Source organism: Pinus tabuliformis, chromosome 1_1 (assembly GCF_031772625.1).
Source record: "Pinus tabuliformis cultivar Carrire ecotype Pingquan chromosome 1_1, CPIR1, whole genome shotgun sequence".
NCBI classification, from domain to species: domain Eukaryota; kingdom Viridiplantae; phylum Streptophyta; class Pinopsida; order Pinales; family Pinaceae; genus Pinus; species Pinus tabuliformis.
Window position 1 is genome coordinate 665,203,201 of NC_142297.1, and position 20,121 is coordinate 665,223,321.

The 20,121-nt window shown below is 39.4% G+C and overlaps 1 protein-coding gene and 2 pseudogenes across 1 annotated transcript; all 3 read right to left on the minus strand.

The window, feature by feature from the left end:
* Positions 1-527: 527 nt before the first annotated feature.
* Positions 528-2,403, minus strand: LOC149215148 (kinesin-like protein KIN-7O pseudogene; annotated as a pseudogene).
* Positions 2,404-3,661: 1,258 nt separating this feature from the next.
* On the minus strand, positions 3,662-4,213 carry LOC149215149 (DCD domain-containing protein NRP-like). The gene has a single exon (XM_089389634.1). The coding sequence runs from the start codon at positions 4,211-4,213 to the stop codon at positions 3,662-3,664; it is 552 nt and encodes a 183-aa protein (XP_089245760.1).
* A 4,368-nt stretch (positions 4,214-8,581) lies between these two features.
* Positions 8,582-10,597, minus strand: LOC149215150 (kinesin-like protein KIN-7O pseudogene; annotated as a pseudogene).
* Positions 10,598-20,121: the final 9,524 nt, after the last annotated feature.

Genomic DNA, 20,121 nt, shown 5'->3' on the forward strand with positions numbered 1-20,121 from the left:
CTTCACAGCTCTCCCACTGTTTGCCAGAACTCAGAACCCTTTACACATAATTTTCATACAATAAATAGACTCAGGAATGGGAAAACAGATTGATTTGAGAATAGGGGCCGTTTCACCTAAAATCATGAGAATATGAAAGGTCTGCTCTAAAAAGGAGCAGCGTTACATTTGTTTTTTGATGGCCAATTAAAAGACAGAATATGGAGCGTAGACCCTTTGAATTGCAACTGCAGTTAAAAATATACCATCGGTTCCTATCTTTCTGCTGCGGTGACTCTTCACCTTACGCAGGCCCTTTGAATCAAAAACTAGTTTTTCAATAAACGGTTTTCCACTGAAATTTCGCCTTTAATGAATGCACCGAGCTACAATTTGCTCGTGCCCCTCAGCTAGAGTTTCTCTTTAGATTATTATAATTTTCCTTTTCAAATGGACCTTTTGCATTTTCATTTTCTTCATTGGCCAGTTCCATGAGACTATCTAAATCTCACTGCATGTGTAACTTTTCCAACTCGAGTGTTTTCACCTTATCCTTCAAGTTGTTTTTTAATCATGGAGCCTTCAGATTCCCATGCAGTCAAACTCTCGCCTCCTATATAGGCAGATTGACCATGATGGAGTTTAACGACTTTAGGTTGCCTTGCAATAGCTTTAGCTTTGGCTAACTGTTTCTTCAAATCTTCTATTTCACAATCCTTCATTTTTCTCTCGTTTTCATGTTTACATTCCAAATCTTGGAAGATTCTATGCATTTCCAAAAGTTGATCCCTCAACTGATTTATTGGCATGTTCTGTATTGACAACTTCCCCATCCTGCCTATTACATGAAGAGAAGTACTCGCATCTGGAAGAGTATTCTCAACCCATGAACTGGGCACATCAACCTTCTCTGTTGGAAACCCCTGACCAATAGCACCAACATGTTGCCTTGAACAATTATCTATATCCAATTCTTGATTTTCACATAATTTCTCAAAAGGAGGTGGCAAATCCCTGTCCCTGTGTCCTGGAACAATGTCCCTTAAAGGTTCTTTCGATGGCAGATTATACTCCTCCTCTGTAAACTCTTTCAATGGAGCTTCTGGGCACCAAGTTTCATGCCTGATTTTCTTCTTGCCACATGTCTCTCTATCATCCCTGACTGAATACAAGACCATAGTGCTTAAGTTTTCAATCTTCTGAGCTTGCTCTTGTAACTGTCGTTCACGTTCAGCCTGTGCTTTCTTCTCTTCATGCAACTCTAAAGCAATGCGCTCCCTTTGTAATTCACTCTGCAACAGTGTGTTGCGCAGGTTCAATATCTCTTCTTCAAGATGCTCTGAATGAGATTCCTACAACTCGGAACGCAATTCTTCAATCTCCCTTTCTTGTCGCTTTAGCAATGCCATATCAGTCATGATCTCATTGACTTGAGCACAGTTTGTGACATGTAATGCTCTGCTTGCAAACTGAAGTGTACCCTTTGTTTCATCAACATGAATCAAAGCAGGTGTAATATTACGAATAATTGCAGTTTTTGCATTACCACCCAATGCAGGTTGTAAAATTCGAGTGAGCTTGCTATCATGGTATGGTACATGTCCTCTTTGAGTTTCAACACCTTCAATCAGCTTCTTGATAACAGTTCCTAAAGCCATTAGACTCTTATTTATATGTGGTCCCTCCTTCAAAACATGCACCTTCAACACCTGTCTTTGCAACACGCTCTGAGCCAGCTAAATCCACTAGATTTAGGACTGATATACGAACATCATCACATGACATGCCAACAGAATCACTTTCATTCTTATCCCTGCTTTCAATAACCATACGAAAAATAGTGTGAGATTTGCTGCTGTAAGCATTCATGTTTGTCTCCCCAATGTGACAGTGCCATTCTCCAAACTCCATAAGTTGGAGGACTTGCTCAGGGTTTCCAACAATTTCCTCCCTCAAGCCAGCTACAAAGATTCCACGCTCTACACTCTCATGTACTTGCAACTTTTGATGTTCAGGAACCAATAAGTCATTGATTTCTTCATTGTAAATTTCCATGTAAGACACACGAATAAGGAACTCCCTATCCTCTGCCTCCCGAATTTTATTAAACACATCATGGACAGCAAGAGGAATAACACCAGGTTCAGCAGCAGAGCCTCGCATTGTGTGAGTTTTACCGCTACTGGTTTGTCCATAGGCAAATACCATCCCTTTGAAACCTCGAACAGCTACAGCTACGATGTCCTTAGTGCGGGCTTCGTATATATCTACTATTTTAGACTCTTGGTCAAACACTTTTTCGAATTCGAACTTTGGTCCTTGATTAGATAAACAAATAGTGTTGCCTATAATTTTCCATGGACTAGTTACTGTTTCCTTGTTGTTGACGGGCCTCACGTGAACCAATACTAAGATCCTCTCCATTGCTGGGATAGAACAATTGCGACAATCCAATCACACTCTTTCATCTGTTTCTTTGCCAGGGTAGATGTCTTTGTGGCTTTTCGGGCTCTGACTTATCACCTTCCCCGTTTGAATCACAACCAATTTTTTATAATCAACATCCAGATGTCTAGTTTTACAAGCATATCTCCCAACGTGTCCTAAGAGCATTTCATAGCTGCTATATGCTCTATATTATTTCCATCCTTTTTTGAGCCTTCTCGCGCTTGACTCTTTCCATTTGGCGCTGATGTAGGCGAGACCGCTTTTGAAATATTTTATCCTCATAGGACCCAATAGCTTGAATAAAATGCTCCACTCGCTTCAAAATTGCCTCTCCTGAATCTGTCAAATAACCACCCATTGCCTTGAACTCTTTCTTGTACACCGCCATCAGCAAGTTAATTGCTCCCTCACGGATTTCCAATGTAGACATGTGTGGTAGGAAATCATTGCCGACGAAGAAACAAATAAAGATAAAAATCATCAACAAGCCATTTCAAAGTCTATCTGAAATGGAGGGTTTGGTATAATTAGTTGGTAGTCTCTTGTCCATCTGTCATTTGAATAAAAAACCAATTTTCAATAAAGTTAGCTTTTAAACTAAATTTCGCCTTGAATAAAGGGAACCGCCATTTCCAGCTGCGATGTAGCCTGCTATGCCAGATGTAAGAGTATACATAACACCAAGAGCCATATATAGGGCTCCCCTTTCAGCAATGCAACACCTCGCATGGCAATTTGAACTTGAAGGCGATGTACCCCATTGCCAGGTTCAGCATTCCATTTTTTCCAGATATCAGGTGTCTTACGAATGGTTCCATTTGGCCTGAAATCACATATGAATCAACAGCTGGCAATCAGGCCTTTGACACAATGGTTAGGAGTTACACCTAAATATGATAACTTTTGCTGAGTTTTCGGGCACATATCATGACCTTCACTGAACCACTTCTCTATGCAAACTCGTTCATACGTTTGTCCAGAGAAAATAATCACAGGGTCAGACATTAATTTCAAGGAAATTGGACATCTGAATTCTTCAGGAAGTCCTGGCAGCATACCTATTGAATTTTCAGAAGTTTTCTTGGTTTCTAAGTCCAATGAATGAGGTTTGGATTCATGCTGAACACTCTTTCTTCCATTCATGTTAGCTTCCTCTCTACTTCTTGCCGCTTCTTCCCTTAAAAGTCTCGATTCCCTTAACAATCTGTCCTCTCTTTCAGAACCAAAATCTAAATTACTGCCACGTCCATTCATTTGATGTTGCCTGCTCTCTCGCAACATTCGTGAGAAATAGGCGTGAAAGAATTTTGACCTGCTCTGTACTGAGTTCAAACTTGAATTTGTTTCCTCCATCGACATAATTATCTTTGATGGCCTTCTTGAATATTTCCTCAGACAATGGTACACAATCCCTATCAATACGAAATCGAACCTGAGCAGGAAATGACCTCCTGGATCCTCTAAATGCATTTTGTTCTAACTCGTTGCCACCCGCTGATGTAGCTTTATAAATGCCATACATTAATCTTATGTCGGAGTCAAACAAAAATAGCTTCATTCTGGGATGAACATTTTGTACAAGCTCCAATTTAGCTGATGGCATGCCAAAAACATGATATCGGAAACAATCCTGCTTAGTTGCTGAGTTGCACATAAATATCAACCCAGCAAATTTATTCTTCATACGAGAGACTCCATTAGGATTGCTTGCGACTGCAACATCTACACGAACTTCAAGTCCTTTATTTGCGCACTTGTCTTGACTTTCGTTATTTGGTTGTGCCATAGTGTTCCTTTGCAGTGAGAGACCCCAGAACATGAATTTTCTTCCCAAACAGCTACACGGCCTTCAACAATCTGACGCAAGTTAGAGGTGGTTTCTTAGAGTTTGAGGTCCCTGGTCGATTAATAAGCTCAATGCGATCCTCAAACATTCGTCCCAAGGCGAATTCGTGCGTTTTTTGGGCAATTGGAGTGAATCTGGGCAATTCTCAGGCTTCCTGGCTGTGTGCGCCGTGCAGCACACCCAGTGCACCGCGTCGCACCAGTGCGCCGCGCCCATGTAAATTTCCACTGCGGAATAGGTCCCTATGCGCTGCGCGCACCCAGTGCGTCGCACCAGTCATCCTATGGGCCGCGTTGCCAATTTCATCCTTGTTTCCTTTGTGGATCACCAACATTGAATCCCCCCTCATAAGACCTTAAGTCCTCAAGGCAAATCACATGGAACCTTCCATTAATTTTTTCTTTTTGGGCACTTGCTAGCCCATGAAGACCTCTTTCTGTCCTTATGCTACCACAGCAATCATACCGTTCAAGTGCTTCAACCCCTCCATGAGACTTGCAGACAATTGCGAGCATATTCTCCTAAATTGTCTTTTACAATATTGACACAATTTTGATCTTGCTTAACCTTTGGAATTGTGATGATTATCAGCTCTAAATATTCATCAATTTCTGACTATACCAAATATAGTCGTTCTAGTTATCTACGATCATTATGACATTTTCCCTCTATTTGGAGAATAATGTTCTCAAAGTAAACAAGTGAAATTAACGAGTATGCTGTCAGGCAGTCCTATATGTGATTTCGAATCATGTCTAAAAGACCGATAGTACCCTAGAAAAGATGATGTTTCACAATGCTACGCCAGGGGCTTCTAATACCTTCAAAGTGCAAGATTTTGAAACAAATATTTCCCTCTAAAAGTGAAGTTTCTTTCTATGGAAATCTTTTAGATATTCCAAGTTTCTTTATCTCCAGATGTATCTGCTCTTCAAGTTTTCTCCAAGCAACATACAGTAGCTATGTCATCCTCCGTTGAATAAGCCACATGGTACATTCTCTGTCTTCATATAAAGGAAACACTATATTCTAATCGGTGGAGTTCATCTTAGTTCTGTCCTTCCAACATCTGACATGGCTGCAGCATTATCCTGTAGATCTCCAGCTTCAACAGAATCAAGAATATGCCATCTTATTTATGGAACTTTCAATACTTATGATAAGTCCTCCTGTTTACATAGAATGATGGAGCTATTGAACCTAGCAAGATGACCAGGGCTTGTATTTGAAGTACTCCATGATGGAAGATTTTAAAATGCAAATTTATTACAAAAACAAATTTGTTGATTTCTTCTCCAAAACAGAGTTTTGGAGAAGGATCATTTTCGAGCATTACTGATGGTGAAACTCTTTGAAGTAAGAGACTTATTCAACCTCCCTCTGGCCTGCAAGCGTTATTTCACACTTCTGGAGACAAAACCCTGGACTCAAGAAGTAAAATGACTCTTTTTGACCAAAATGGCTTTTGATGACTACAAATGACGAGAAATGAACCGTGGTGAATTTGACTCTGATAGAGGACTAACAAGACTTAGTCTAACATTGGCTCCAATTGGGATGGCAGTTGCCGCTCCGTGGAGGTGCCAAGAACTGCAGATCTTTGGGTGAGCAGATGGTGCCTTCATCCATTGGGCTATGGAGTCCATTATTCCGACAAACCAACACGACTCAATTTATTGACTGAAACTTGACTCAAACTAACTCAATGCAAACTGAAATGACTGAAAAACTTGACTCTAACAAACTAACTCAAAATGGCAAAGACCTGGACCTAAAACTTAAAGCTTGGTGGCAGTACATGGCCACCTGTTTTCTTACAAGACAATATATCCTCAAATTATATCAAAATGCCAATGCAACCAATCAAGAAGATGGCTTCTTGACTGATTCTTCCTATCAGATCTTCTGGTCAACGGTAGATGCTTGTAACTGGGTCTCCAAAAAGCTAATTTACCATGATCTCCTTCATCACTGAACACTGCAATAAACACTTTCACAACTGACTGCAACAAATCTGCCATTGGATCCTGAAAAACATGAAGTCTTTCCTCCTGCTGAAGAAACAAGGTGTCCTTCTCCTTTGATTCTGGTCTTTCTTCATCAATAAGAGTATGTTCCGGGTCTTCAAAAAATTCTGAACAAGTAAATGAGCAGATTTCTTCTTGGAAAAACATTTCAACACATGAAACATATGAAGAGGAATCTGAATGGAAATCCTGAATGTTTTGATCTTCCGTGGTGTGAATGTATTGAATGAAGGTCTGATCTTGTTTTTCATACGCTGACTGGATTACCTCCTCATGAAGGCTGTATTCTAATGAACTGAGAACATTTGGATCCAAAACTTTGTCTTCTTCATCCCAGATGATTTCAGCAGCAGAGTTCTCTTTCATAGGATTCCATACTAGGCATTCTTGGTCATCACAGTCTGAATCTGGAACTGAAATAGATGTCCTGACATTATCACATTTTGAAATTATAACTGAACTTACTTGCATGCCGTCGTCTTCTATTGACAGATTTGAACCGACACTTTTTCTTCCATCACCTTCAGCCATATGGAACTCTTCAACCTGCTGATTTTGATCCTACTGCAAAGTTTCCTCTAAGAGTTCTGTAGGCTGCCGAAACGGATTTTCATACAATGCTTCTATGATCTCATCATCCATAAAATTATCATCCTCATAGTATTTTTCAAGGCTCTCAATAAAACCATAAGCATGCTTGCAACAATCCTGAACTAAATTTAATGAGGGATACGATTCTTTATACTTCTCAAAGAATATGGAATGAAAATCCTTTAGACAATAAATGGAAGCAGGTGGAAAACTTTCATATCAAGATCGGGCTTTGTCTTCCAGAGTAGCCATAAACATTTTCATCAAACAGTCCTCAGGAAAATTGATCTTTAATCTATGCACATGAATGTGAAATTTCACCAGATGAAGAGCAACGTCATTACCTTCCACATTTCTGAACACAAGCAAATTATTTGACCAATCTACCTTGGGAATTTTATTTGGAAAACCTGGGATGTGATCTCGGCTCATGGGAGCGTATCTTCTTGCAATCTGATCCATCTTAAGAAATCTCAAAGCTACTGATCCCTCTGCAGTGGAGTCACCATGAAGCACTGGTTGCTGGATTCTTTAGTGAATGGAGTCGCTAGGTGAATGATTTCAGCCATCTTCTTATGTCTGATCATTGTTCACCATCAAAAATCAGCTCTGAACTTGAGATATGTGCTGGGGCAACACAATCTTCAAGCAAACCATTTCCGTCCCCAGTATGGTCGCCACTATGTTAGTGCTTGAATCTGCCTTAGGCTGAAGGAAGGCGAGGTTCAAGGCAACATCAAACCAAGCTCAGCCTCATAGCTAGCCCTACGAGGACAGGAGAGGGCTCTCTCCTGGTCTATCTCGATAAAATGATCAATAGAGTCCGAGATGACTTAAATGATAACTGATTTAGGCTAGTAAATGAATTTGAAATGAGGGATATTTGATTTAATGACTAAGTTGTTGGGCTGTATGGGGCAAGAATAGCATGCGTAGGGAGATTAAATCCGAGACACAGATTATCTCAGGAGGCAAGACAGGCGATAAATTTAGCATTCAATTTTGAAATATTGTGGAGTGGGTGGACTGTTGAGAGGTTGACAAGGGCATAGAAGATGAATCCTTGTCAAACAGAAGAAAACATTAAATATGAATACCTTCCCAAGGCAGAGTAGCAAACTGGATTCTGCCTTTCTCACTTAAAAGTATTCATTTAGAAATGATTATGAAATGAAATGGAAACATAACAAGCTATATATGAAACAAAGGAAAAGACAAATGCTAAATACACACCACAAGAATCTCAGGAGTCAGAGCTGTATCTTTTCATTAAATCCCTGTCAAAAACTGTAAAGTGAAGTTTTCCGTCACAGCTCTCCCACTGTTTGCCAGAACTCAGAACCCTTTACACATAATTTTCATACGATAAATAGACTCAGGAATGGGAAAACAGATCGATTTGAGAATAGGGGCCATTTCACCTAAAATCATGAGAATATGAAAGGTCTACTCTAAAAAGGAGCAGTGTTACATTTGTTTGTTGATGGCCAATTAAAAGATAGAATATGGAGCGTAGACCCTTTGAATTGCAACTGCAGTTAAAAATATACCATCGGTTCCTATCTTTCTGCTGCGGTGACTCTTCACCTTACGCAGGCCCTTTGAATCAAAAACTAATTTTTCAATAAACGGTTTTCCATTGAAATTTCACCTTTAATGAACGCACCCAGTTGCAATTTGCTCGTGCCCCTCAGCTAGAGTTTCTCTTTAGATTACTATAATTTTCCTTTTCAAATGGACCTTTTGCATTTTCATTTTCTTCATTGGCCAGTTCCATGAGACTATCTAAATCTCGTTGCATGTGTAACTTTTCCAACTCGAGTGTTTTCACCTTATCCTCAAGTTGTTTGTTAATCATGGAGCCTTCAGATTCCCATGCAGTCAAACTCTCGCCTCCTATATAGGCTGATTGACTATGATGGAGTTTAACGACTTTAGCTTGCCTTGCAATAGCTTCAGCTTTGGCTAACTGTTTCTTCAAATCTTCTATTTCACAATCCTTCATTTTTCTCTCGTTTTCATGTTTACATTCCAAATCTTGGAAGATTCTATGCATTTCCAAAAGTTGATCCCTCAACTGATTTATTGGCATGTTCTGTATTGACAACTTCCCCATCCTGCCTATTACATGAAGAGAAGTACTCGCATCTGGAAGAGTATTCTCAACCCATGAACTGGGCACATCAACCTTCTCTGTTGGAAACCCCTGACCAATAGCACCAACATGTTGCCTTGAACAATTATCTATATCCAATTCTTGATTTTCACATAATTTCTCAAAAGGAGGTGGCAAATCCCTGTCCCTGTGTCCTGGAACAATGTCCCTTAAAGGTTCTTTCGATGGCAGATTATACTCCTCCTCTGTAAACTCTTTCAATGGAGCTTCTGGGCACCAAGTTTCACGCCTGATTTTCTTCTTGCCACATGTCTCTCTGTCATCCCTGACTGAATACAAGACCATAGTGCTTAAGTTTTCAATCTTCTGAGCTTGCTCTTGTAACTGTCATTCACGTTCAGCCTGTGCTTTCTTCTCTTCATGCAACTCTAAATCAATGCGCTCCCTTTGTAATTCACTCTGCAACAATGTGTTGCGCGGGTTCAATATCTCTTCTTCAAGATGCTCTGAATGAGATTCCTGCAACTTGGAACGCAATTCTTCAATCTCCCTTTTTTGTCGCTTTAGCAATGCCGTATCAGTCATGATCTCATTGACTTGAGCACAGTTTGTGACATGTAATGCTCTGCTTGCAAACTGAAGTGTACCCTTTGTTTCATCAACATGAATCAAAGCAGGTGTAATATTATGAATAATTGTAGTTTTTGCATTACCACCCAATGCAGGTTGTAAAATTCGAGTGAGCTTGCTATCACGGTATGGTACATGTCCTCTTTGAGTTTCAACACCTTCACTCAGCTTCTTGATAACAGTTCCTAGAGCCATTAGACTCTTATTTATATGTGATCCCTCCTTCAAAACGTGCACCTTCAGCACCCGTCTTTGCAACACGCTCTGAGCCAGCTAAATCCACTAGATTTAGGACTAATATACGAACAACATCACATGACATGCCAACAAAATCACTTTCATTCTTATCCCTGCTTTCAATAACCATACAAAAAATAGTGTGAGATCTGCTGCTGTAAGCATTCATGTTTGTCTCCCCAATGTGACGGTGCCATTCTCCAAACTCCATAAGTTGGAGGACTTGCTCAGGGTTTCCAACAATTTCCTCCCTCAAGCCAGCTACAAAGATTCCACGCTCTACACTCTCATGTACTTGCAACTTTCGATGTTCAGGAACCAATAAGTCATTGATTTCTTCATTGTAAATTTCCATGTAAGACACAGGAATAAGGAATTCCTATCCTCTGCCTCCCGAATGTTATTAAACACATCGTGGACAACAAGAGGAATAACACCAGGTTCAACAGCAGAGCCTCGCATTGTGTGAGTTTTACCGCTACTGGTTTGTCAATAGTCAAAGACCATCCCTTTGAAACCTCGAACAGCTGCAGCTACGATGTCCTTAGTGCGGGCTTCGTATATATCTACTGTTTTAGACTCTTGGTCAAACACTTTTTCGAATTCGAACTTTGGTCCTTGATTAGATAAACAAATAGTGTTGCCTGTAATTTTCCATGGACTAGTTACTGTTTCCTTGTTGTTGACGGGCCTCACGCGAACCAATACTAAGATCCTCTCCATTGCTGGGATAGAACGATTGCGACAATCCAATCGCACTCTTTCATCTGTTTCTTTGCCAGGGTAGATGTCTTTGTGGCTTTTCGGGCTCTGACTTATCACCTTCCCCGTTTGAATCACAACCAATTTTTTATAATCAGCATCCAGATGTCTAGTTTTACAAGCATATCTCCCAACGTGTCCTAAGAGCATTTCATAGCTACTATATGCTCTATATTATTTCCATCCTTTTTTGAGCCTTCTCGCGCTTGACTCTTTCCATTTGGCACTGATGTAGGTGAGACCGCTTTTGAAATATTTTATCCTCATAGGACCCAATAGCTTGAATAAAATGCTCCACTCACTTCAAAATTGCCTCTCCTGAATCTGTCAAATAACCACCCATTGCCTTGAACTCTTTCTTGTACACTGCCATCAGCAAGTTAATTGCTCCCTCACGGATTTCCAATGTAGACTTGTGTGGTAGGAAATCATTGCCGATGAAGAAACAAATAAAGATAAAAATCATCAACAAGTCGTTTCAAAGTCTATCTGAAATGGAGGGTTTGGTATAATTAGTTGGTAGTCTCTTGTCCATCTGTCATTTGAATGAAAAACCAATTTTCAATAAAGTTAGCTTTAAACTAAATTTCGCCTTGAATAAAGGGAACCGCCATTTCCAGCTGCGATGTAGCCTGCTACGCCAGATGTAAGAGTATACATAACACCAAGAGCCATATATAGGGCTCCCCTTTCAGCAATGCAACACCTCGCATGGCAATTTGAACTTGAAGGCGATGTACCCCATTGCCAGGTTCAGCATTTCATTTTTTCCCGATATCAGGTGTCTTACGAATGGTTCCATTTGGCCTGAAATCACATATGAAGCAGCAACTGGCAATCAGGCCTTTGACACAATAGTTGGGAGTTACACCTAAATATGATAACTTTTGCTGAGTTTTCGGGCACATATCATGACCTTCACTGAACCACTTCTCTATGCAGACTCGTTCATACGTTTGTCCAGAGAAAATAATCACAGGGTCAGACATTAATTTCAAGGAAATTGGACATCTGAATTCTTCAAGAAGTCCTGGCAGCATGCCTATTGAATTTTCAGAAGTTTTCTTGGTTTCTAAGTCCAATGAATGAGGTTTGGATTCATGCTGAACACTCTTTCTTCCATTCATGTTAGCTTCCTCTCTACTTCTTGCCGCTTCTTCCCTTAAAAGTCTCGATTTCCTTAACAATCTGTCCTCTCTTTCAGAACCAAAATCTAAATTACTGCCACGTCCATTCATTTGATGTTGCCTGCTCTCTCACAACATTCGTGAGAAATAGGCATGAAATAATTTTGACCTGCTCTGTACTGAGTTCAAACTTGAGTTTGTTTCCTCTATCGACATAATTATCTTTGATGGCCTTCTTGAATATTTCCTCAGACAATGGTACACAATCCCTATCAATACGAAATCGAACCTGAGCAGGAAATGACCTCCCGGATCCTCTGAATGCATTTTGTTCTAACTCGTTGCCACCCGCTGATGTAGCTTTATAAATGCCATACATTAATCTTATGTTGAATTCATCCCAAGGCGAATTCGTGTGTTTTTTGGGCAATTGGAGTGAATCTGGGCAATTCTCAGACTTCCTGGCTGTGTGCGCCACGCAGCACACCCAGTGCGTCGCGCTGCACCAGTGCGCCGCGCCCATGTAAATTTCCACTGCGGAACAGGTCCCTATGCACCGCGCGCACCCAGTGCGTCGCACCAGTCATCCTATGCGCTGCGCTGCCAATTTCATCCTTGTTTCCTTTGTGGATCACCAACATTGAATCCCCCCTCATAAGACCTTAAGTCCTCAAGGCAAATCACACGGAACCTTCCATTAATTTTTTCTTTTTGGGCACTTGCTAGCCCATGAAGACCTCTTTCTGTCCTTATGCTACCACAGCAATCATACCGTTCAAGTGCTTCAACCCCTCCATGAGACTTGCAGACAATTGCGAGCATATTCTCCTAAATTGTCTTTCACAATATTGACACAATTTTGATCTTGCTTAACCTTTGGAATTGTGATGATTATCAGCTCTAAATATTCATCAATTTTTGACTATACCAAATATAGTCATTCTAGTTATCTACGATCATTATGACATTTTCCCTTCTCAAAGTAAACAAGTGAAATTAACGAGTATGTTGTCAAGCAGTCCTATATGTGATTTCGAATCATGTCTAAAAGACCGATAGTACCCTAGAAAAGATGATGTTTCACAATGCTATGCCAGGGGCTTCTAATACCTTCAAAGTGCAAGATTTTGAAACAAATATTTCCCTCTAAAAGTGAAGTTTCTTTCTATGGAAATCTTTTAGATATTCCAAGTTTCTTTATCTCCAGATGTATCTGCTCTTCAAGTTTTCTCCAAGCAACATACAGTAGCTATGTCATCCTCCGTTGAATAAGCCACATGGTACATTCTTTGTCTTCATATAAAGGAAACACTATATTCTAATCGGTGGAGTTCATCTTAGTTCTGTCCTTCCAACATCTGACATGGCTGCAGCATTATCCTGTAGATCTCCAGCTTCAACAGAATCAAGAATATGCCATCTTATTTATGGAACTTTCAATACTTATGATAAGTCCTCCTGTTTACATAGACTGATGGAGCTATTGAACCTAGCAAGATGACCAGGGCCTGTATTCGAAGTACTCCATGATGGAAGACTTTAAAATGCAAATTTATTACAAAAACAAATTTGTTGATTTCTTCTCCAAAACAGAGTTTTGGAGAAGGATCATTTTCGAGCATTACTGATGATGAAACTCTTTGAAGTAAGAGACTTATTCAACCTCCCTCTGGCCTGCAAGCGTTATTTCACACTTTTGAAGATAAAACCCTGGACTCAAGAAGTAAAATGACTCTTTTTGACCAAAATGGCTTTTGATGACTGCAAATGACGAGAAATGAACCTTGGTGAATTTGACTCTGACAGAGGACTGACAAGACTGAGTCTAACAGATGTAATGAGGGATTAAGCCGTGATTTAAAAGAATTTGAGGTCCGCTTTGATCACCAAGGTGGTGGATGACTCATTCCATGACGTAACTGAAGAAACGAACTGACGAAGCAAGCTAGCGCAGTTCACAGGAGGACAAGTGGCCACTCCCTGTGAGTCTGATGATGACACCGAGACAGCAAACTCCAAGTAAAGCTGTAGCGGGCGATCCAACGAAGTTGGAAGAGGAATAGAACTACCATGAGCTCGAGTGGCTTTAAAGCCATGAACAGACCAGTAGAAGGAACAGACCCACACACACGGAAGAACAGAGAGAGCAGACAGAGAGAGCAAAAAGCAGTAAGAAGACAGAGAGCCGAGCTGACCAAAGGCAGCGTCAAACACTAGAGGGCTTGAGAAATTCAAGCCATCCCTGAAGGGGATCTATCAGGACTGAGCACCACATTGGGCTCCTTCCATTGTAGACCCGAGAGGTCAAAAATCTAGTAAGGCCAAGAGTCTGTGTACTCTAGTGGCTTGGGAAATCCAAGAACCACCCTGCCAAGCTATCCTGTGACAAGAGACTCATATCGAGCTCCTTCTTTGTAATTCTCTGCTTTAAGACACAATAAAAGAAGGCCACCACTGAAAATTGGACCAGAGATGTAGCCTTGGAGGATAGGGTGAACTCCTTATTAATTTCTTGTGTTCTTATATTTTCTTACTGTATTTCTCTGTTGTCTTCCATTTTTCAAGTGTCTATGTATCGACAATCTGATCGATCCGTTGCTTAAATAACCTAGACACACACTAGCACATGAGTCTGTAATACCTCTATTTAATAATTCTTAATTGAGATCACTCATAGGGTGATTATCAGATCAGCTATGTCATCATGACCACTGATCCCATGGATCCAAAAGCTGCCAAAATTCCAATTGTGTCACCGATATGTTCAAGCGTTGTCCTTTTGCAGTTACACTTACCTCTGATTCTCTGTATCATCTAAAATCATTTTTCATCCTCTCGTCTCGTGTTGATGATGTGGGATTCATTATGGCCCTCCAACACGGTCGCTTTCCTTTGACTCCAGCTAATTATCTGGGAAGTTAACCAAGAGACTCCCTTCCAGTACCTTAGAGCTTGCATGTCTTAATGGCAAGTTCTTTGCACTCGATGACAAGCTCACATCATTGGCTTTTGATCGAGTGATTTCACGAGTGTTCGACTTCAATTCCTGTTTCCGTGAATTGTGATGATAGTACCTTGAGGACCATTGGCATTATTGGTGGTTTCTCTTGCGCTTGTTAACATTTTACATCATTGACTGGTAATGAAGCGACTTTCTAGCATGTTCAATGTCAACACATCTATTTGCATGCTAGAATCTGTACTTTGATTGGGTCATGTTGGAGCGCAAGACCTTGGACTCAGATCACAAAAAGTCCAGGTTGCGAAGTGGTGTGACATGGTTTATGATGATATGTATGTCTCTATTGTAGATGGATGGCTATAATCAGACCATGAGTTATCATATGTGATCCTTCTCATTATTGGATGGTTGTGACCATATCTTGGTTTCATTATGATCCCCTTTGACGGATCGTTGTGCCCATACCTAGATCCATTTACATGATCACTCTCTAGATGGCTGTGTCCATGCCACGATTCATGTAACATTTGACATAGATCTCAGTTTATGTATGTATCTGTACTTTCTTGTAGGTTTTCCGACGACAAGTCGGTTCCCCACACTGATTTATAAAGCATTTCATCCCTCACTCCGGCTTGGCCTTCATGCTTTAGGGGGCATCTGTTACATAGAATTTTGTCACTGTCCCTGTACTCTCCGTTCCTTGATCCTGGAGGACCTCTACAGTGAACCCCGCATGCTTTTCCTTCATGGAGAAAATCCCATTATGTCCCTCTTCATGAGCAGATCATTTCCCTTTTGCACCATTTCCCCTGAAACTTCTATTTTGCCCAATTTACAAAGCCGTCGCTAATGACCTTTGTCTCCCTTGTGCTGATGTGTAGAGATTAGCACTATTCCCCACGTCGACCAATGCGACTGAGTTTTGTTCCAGTCATGCTGGTCCTATTATGGAAAGTTTTTTAAATTAGAGCCGAAGCTTCCAGCTCTAGAAGCTCTGTAACAAAAGTGTGGTAAATGGTTTGGCTGGATGGGGTTGAGGATGATAGTTTGGGCTCCTTTCCCCTATAATGAAGGAACTAACTCAAGGGATAAGTCCTTCTCCCATGGGAAGAGGATCCATCTCCCATCCATATTTCCTATATAAACCTCCCTTCTTCCCCAACACAAACTAGTTATAGTGTCAGTGTTGGTTGCATAGTCACAGTTAGAGTTTTGGCTGAGTGTGAGTATACTATTTTGATTAGACAAGTAAGCTATTACTAGTTGTAGCCATCTAGTCATGTGAGGGAGAAGCGTGTTTGGTTTGGAGTGAAGCCTAAAGGGGAAAGCCTTTAAACTATTGTTGTTTGAAGCCATCATGAAGTGCTAGCAGAAGTGTGTGGGAACCTGGTCTTGTCAGAGGAAGACTGCGACATCAAGACGAATGGTTGTAATCTCTCTTTGATATTAATATATGCAACTATCGATTGATTTCCTACATGTTTTGTAATATTACATATTCATGTCTTAATGCTTCTTGACTCATTAAGTAGGTTGAATTGCAATTTGTCTATTATTATGTTTGTGTGCTGTTGTTGTTTACTTGTTTCAGGAGCTTGAAGAAGGAAGCGAGAGATTGCTGGAGCGAGAAAGCGAGGACATCGTCAAGTAGGATAAGCGACCAAGAGGTAGGCCCTCTTGATTGATTCTAACCTAAGGAAATTTTCCATAGAATGTATCTATTGTGGCTAGGCCCATTATCGGGCTAGAGGAATTCGTTCATGTCCGCACTTATAATTTTACTTCACCACACTCCCCCTTTGGACTTGATGGCAACCACTTTTGTGTTTGGTCACCACAACCTGTAAATAACATTAAGACAAGCACCAAGCTTTTCAAAACATCAAGCTACTCTCTAAAAACCAAGCTACTCTCCCCCTTTGACATCAAGGGAAAAGGGCTAACAAATGTTAAATGAAGACTTCAATAACTGAACTACTGAATATGAACATTGCTCATGCTCCCCCTAGGCACATGTTGAATTCTCTAATAAACTCCCTCTTAGCACATGCTGAGATGAACTAAATTTTCCATGCTCCCTCGAGCACATGCAGAGTATGCATAAATATTTTCAAAAGAATAATAGGACTCTATAACTTAGCTATGTGAGTATGACCTTCCTATCACCAATGACTCATACATACATCAATCTCCCAACCAAGTGGGATTACATATTTGACATGATCTTAAGATTCCATACTGAATATGACAATTATTACATCATAGGTCTTTACATGACCTTTACATCAAATGATATACATGAAATTTATAACAAAGACCAAAGGCCTAAACAAGATCATGATAATTATCAGCAACTATCATACACCATATATGATCTGCACCATAAACATCTGTCAGCAACATCAAGAGTAACAACCTGTATATGTCCATCATCAATTCACAAGATAAGACAATGTAACTTTAATATCATCAACCTATGACAAATTATGCTGCATATAGATATCAACTCATCCTCTTGATCTTATCAAGATCAACTTGCTCTATTTCCTTAGTAGGAAAAACCTTAACATAGCCTTTCATGAATCAACTAAGCATATGCCATATCTCTAAGCAGTAATACAAAACCATTCACATCATATCATATATATGTGAAACCACCATAGTCATCATCTATGACCATAACATCATCATCGTAGCAAGAACTGCATGATATTTCCACAAGAACCCTCAATATATCAACCATGTATCATCACTAGGGATTTTTCCAACATCCCACATCTGATAAGCATCAACCATGATAATCAACTTATGTGAGAATCAAGCCTATCATCATAAAGTAAACAATCATCATCATTATGTGACTAATTAAGCCATGTCTTCAAATAGATATGTCTTCATGAAACTTGCAATAACACCATTCTCTTGGCCAATCAACAATATTTACCAATATGCAACTTAAGTAATCATCCATGTATCCAGCATAGAGATAGAAATATGTATCTAGCTTCTCATTAATGTGAAAGGAAAACCATGATCTCACAGTCATTTGTCAAACTTTCTTGATACCATCAAGTGCATCAATCCTCAACCAATACACCATGTGATATCCAAGAACTATAGGAATACTCATTCATAACTGCACTGTATGAAATTTATGCATCTCTAAAGGCATGATGGCAGCAACATAACAAAAATGAGTGACACTTAACATCATCAAATAATGAAGACGTGTACAGAAGCTTTGTTCTTCTCCTTGAAGTTATGAAGATCACCATGTAAGCAACATAACTATATGCATAATCAAAAGAGTCATCCACAAATCTAATCAGAAGCATCAAAACAACTAAGTGGCTCAAACAAAGTATCATCTATGATTTCATCATAGGAAATTCATGATCGCAGCATAGCATGATGCATCATTTAAACACTTCAACAAGATAGTCATCCTGACCATTGATAAGAATCATTATGTAACAAAGTCTTCTAAACATAATGCCAACAATGCATTATTAGAAGCATAGCATATTCTCCCCTTGAACCTGTGCCAACTATTCACTATCAGATCTGATTATTGCATATATTAGTAAGAATCATCAAGGCATCATCATCAACCAGTTATACATCAAGTCATCAACAACTTATGAGGGTAAAAAGTACTTCTAAATAACATCCATAGACTGTAATCATCAACCATCAAAACAAAAAAGACAATTGATAATTGTCTGAACCATATCAGACCCTTTTTCTGAGTTTGTCCCACTGCTTCTTCATCAAACCAACATATACATGACTGTGTAGTTTCGAACTCACGTATATACACGACTTGTCTTCATAATATCTGCGTATGAAAATTGGAACACTGAAATTTCATACTTTCAGTTCCTCCTGAGTCTGTTCTGACTATACCTGGTCCTAGAACTTTTGTTGAAACATTAGTTCCAAGAATATCATTACCATGATGGTTCTTCATCAGAGACTCCATTTTTCTCTTGTCTCCAATCATGTGATGAGCACATCCACTATCATCTTAGTCTTCAAATGAGAAGAGAGCAAGATCACACCTTATCTAATCTTCCTTTTCTTGATCCTTGGTGGATTCATCAGATTTTCTGATATAAATGTGCTTATTCGATTGCTTACCATATTGTCTATGACAATCTATAGACTTGTTCCTGCATTCTTTCACTATATGCCCAAACTTGTTACAAGAATAAAATCTTATATGTTTCATATTCTTTCTATAGAAATGAATGGCTTTGTGACCAAACATATTTCAAGAAAAAAAATATCCCTTAAAGTACACGGAAACTGATGATCTTTCTGTGAGACGGTTATTAGCTTGAAACATTCTACTTCTGCACCTAGCTGCAACATGTTCAAAATTATGAAAGATAGAACATTCAACATTATTCATCAGAGGAAAGAATCAATTAACACTTCCATATTTAGGAGTAAATGATTTTCTTTGAAGACCTTCTTTCCTTGGTTGTTGATGGGGTTGACTTCTTATCTCCTTGTTGAGCATTTTAGATTTTGCATTAGAATTCCTTGCCTTAGTTTGTGAGCTAGATTCACCTTTAACAATTTCATAAAAACCAAGACTAGATTTGATGGCAGGAGACCTTTGACTACTAAGAAAATTATCCAAAATCTTAGTACTATATTGAAATCATAAAAGTTTATCCTTTTCTTACAATTTACCTTTTAGGATATTTATCTCAACCTGATATTGCTCTTCCTTTTCCAGATACTGCTTCTTCATGATTTCTTCAACTTTTCTTCCTTCTTCCATTTGTTGCCTTAATTTGAGAATCTCATTTTGAAGTGGTTCTTCATTATGCTTGTTTTATTTTTCAAGATCTTCTTTTAGAGAGACGACCTCAGCTTCAAGAACTTCAGAGTAACTGGTTCTTTCTTTAAGTTCCTTGGTTTTTGTATCTTTTTCATTCACTTCATTTCTCAATGATGTCACTTCATCCTGCATCCTTTGAAAGTGATCTTCCTTTTCCTTGTACTGCTCCCTTATTTTGTTTCCTTTCTCCCACTGATTTTTTAACTTGGTAACCTCTTCTTTCTAGGTACATTCCCTTTTATCAAATAGATCTTGTTGATCTCTAATTTTATCTGTGAGCCTTTTAACTTCTGCCTCTATTAAATTTCTTTCACTTTAACCCATAAGAGCAAATTCAATTGTTTCATTGTCACATTCATTATCTTCAATATTGCATGAACAAAGAAGTGTATCACCAGAGGGCAAAAAATTAGTACCTATTAATTCTTTTGCTTGTTCATCTTCAATTTGAGGTGATTCTAAATCTGAAGAATTGCTTCCACCTACTATCTAATTGTCTTTCCCGCTACCAGTGTTCCTTTGAGATGTCTTCTTCTTTTGA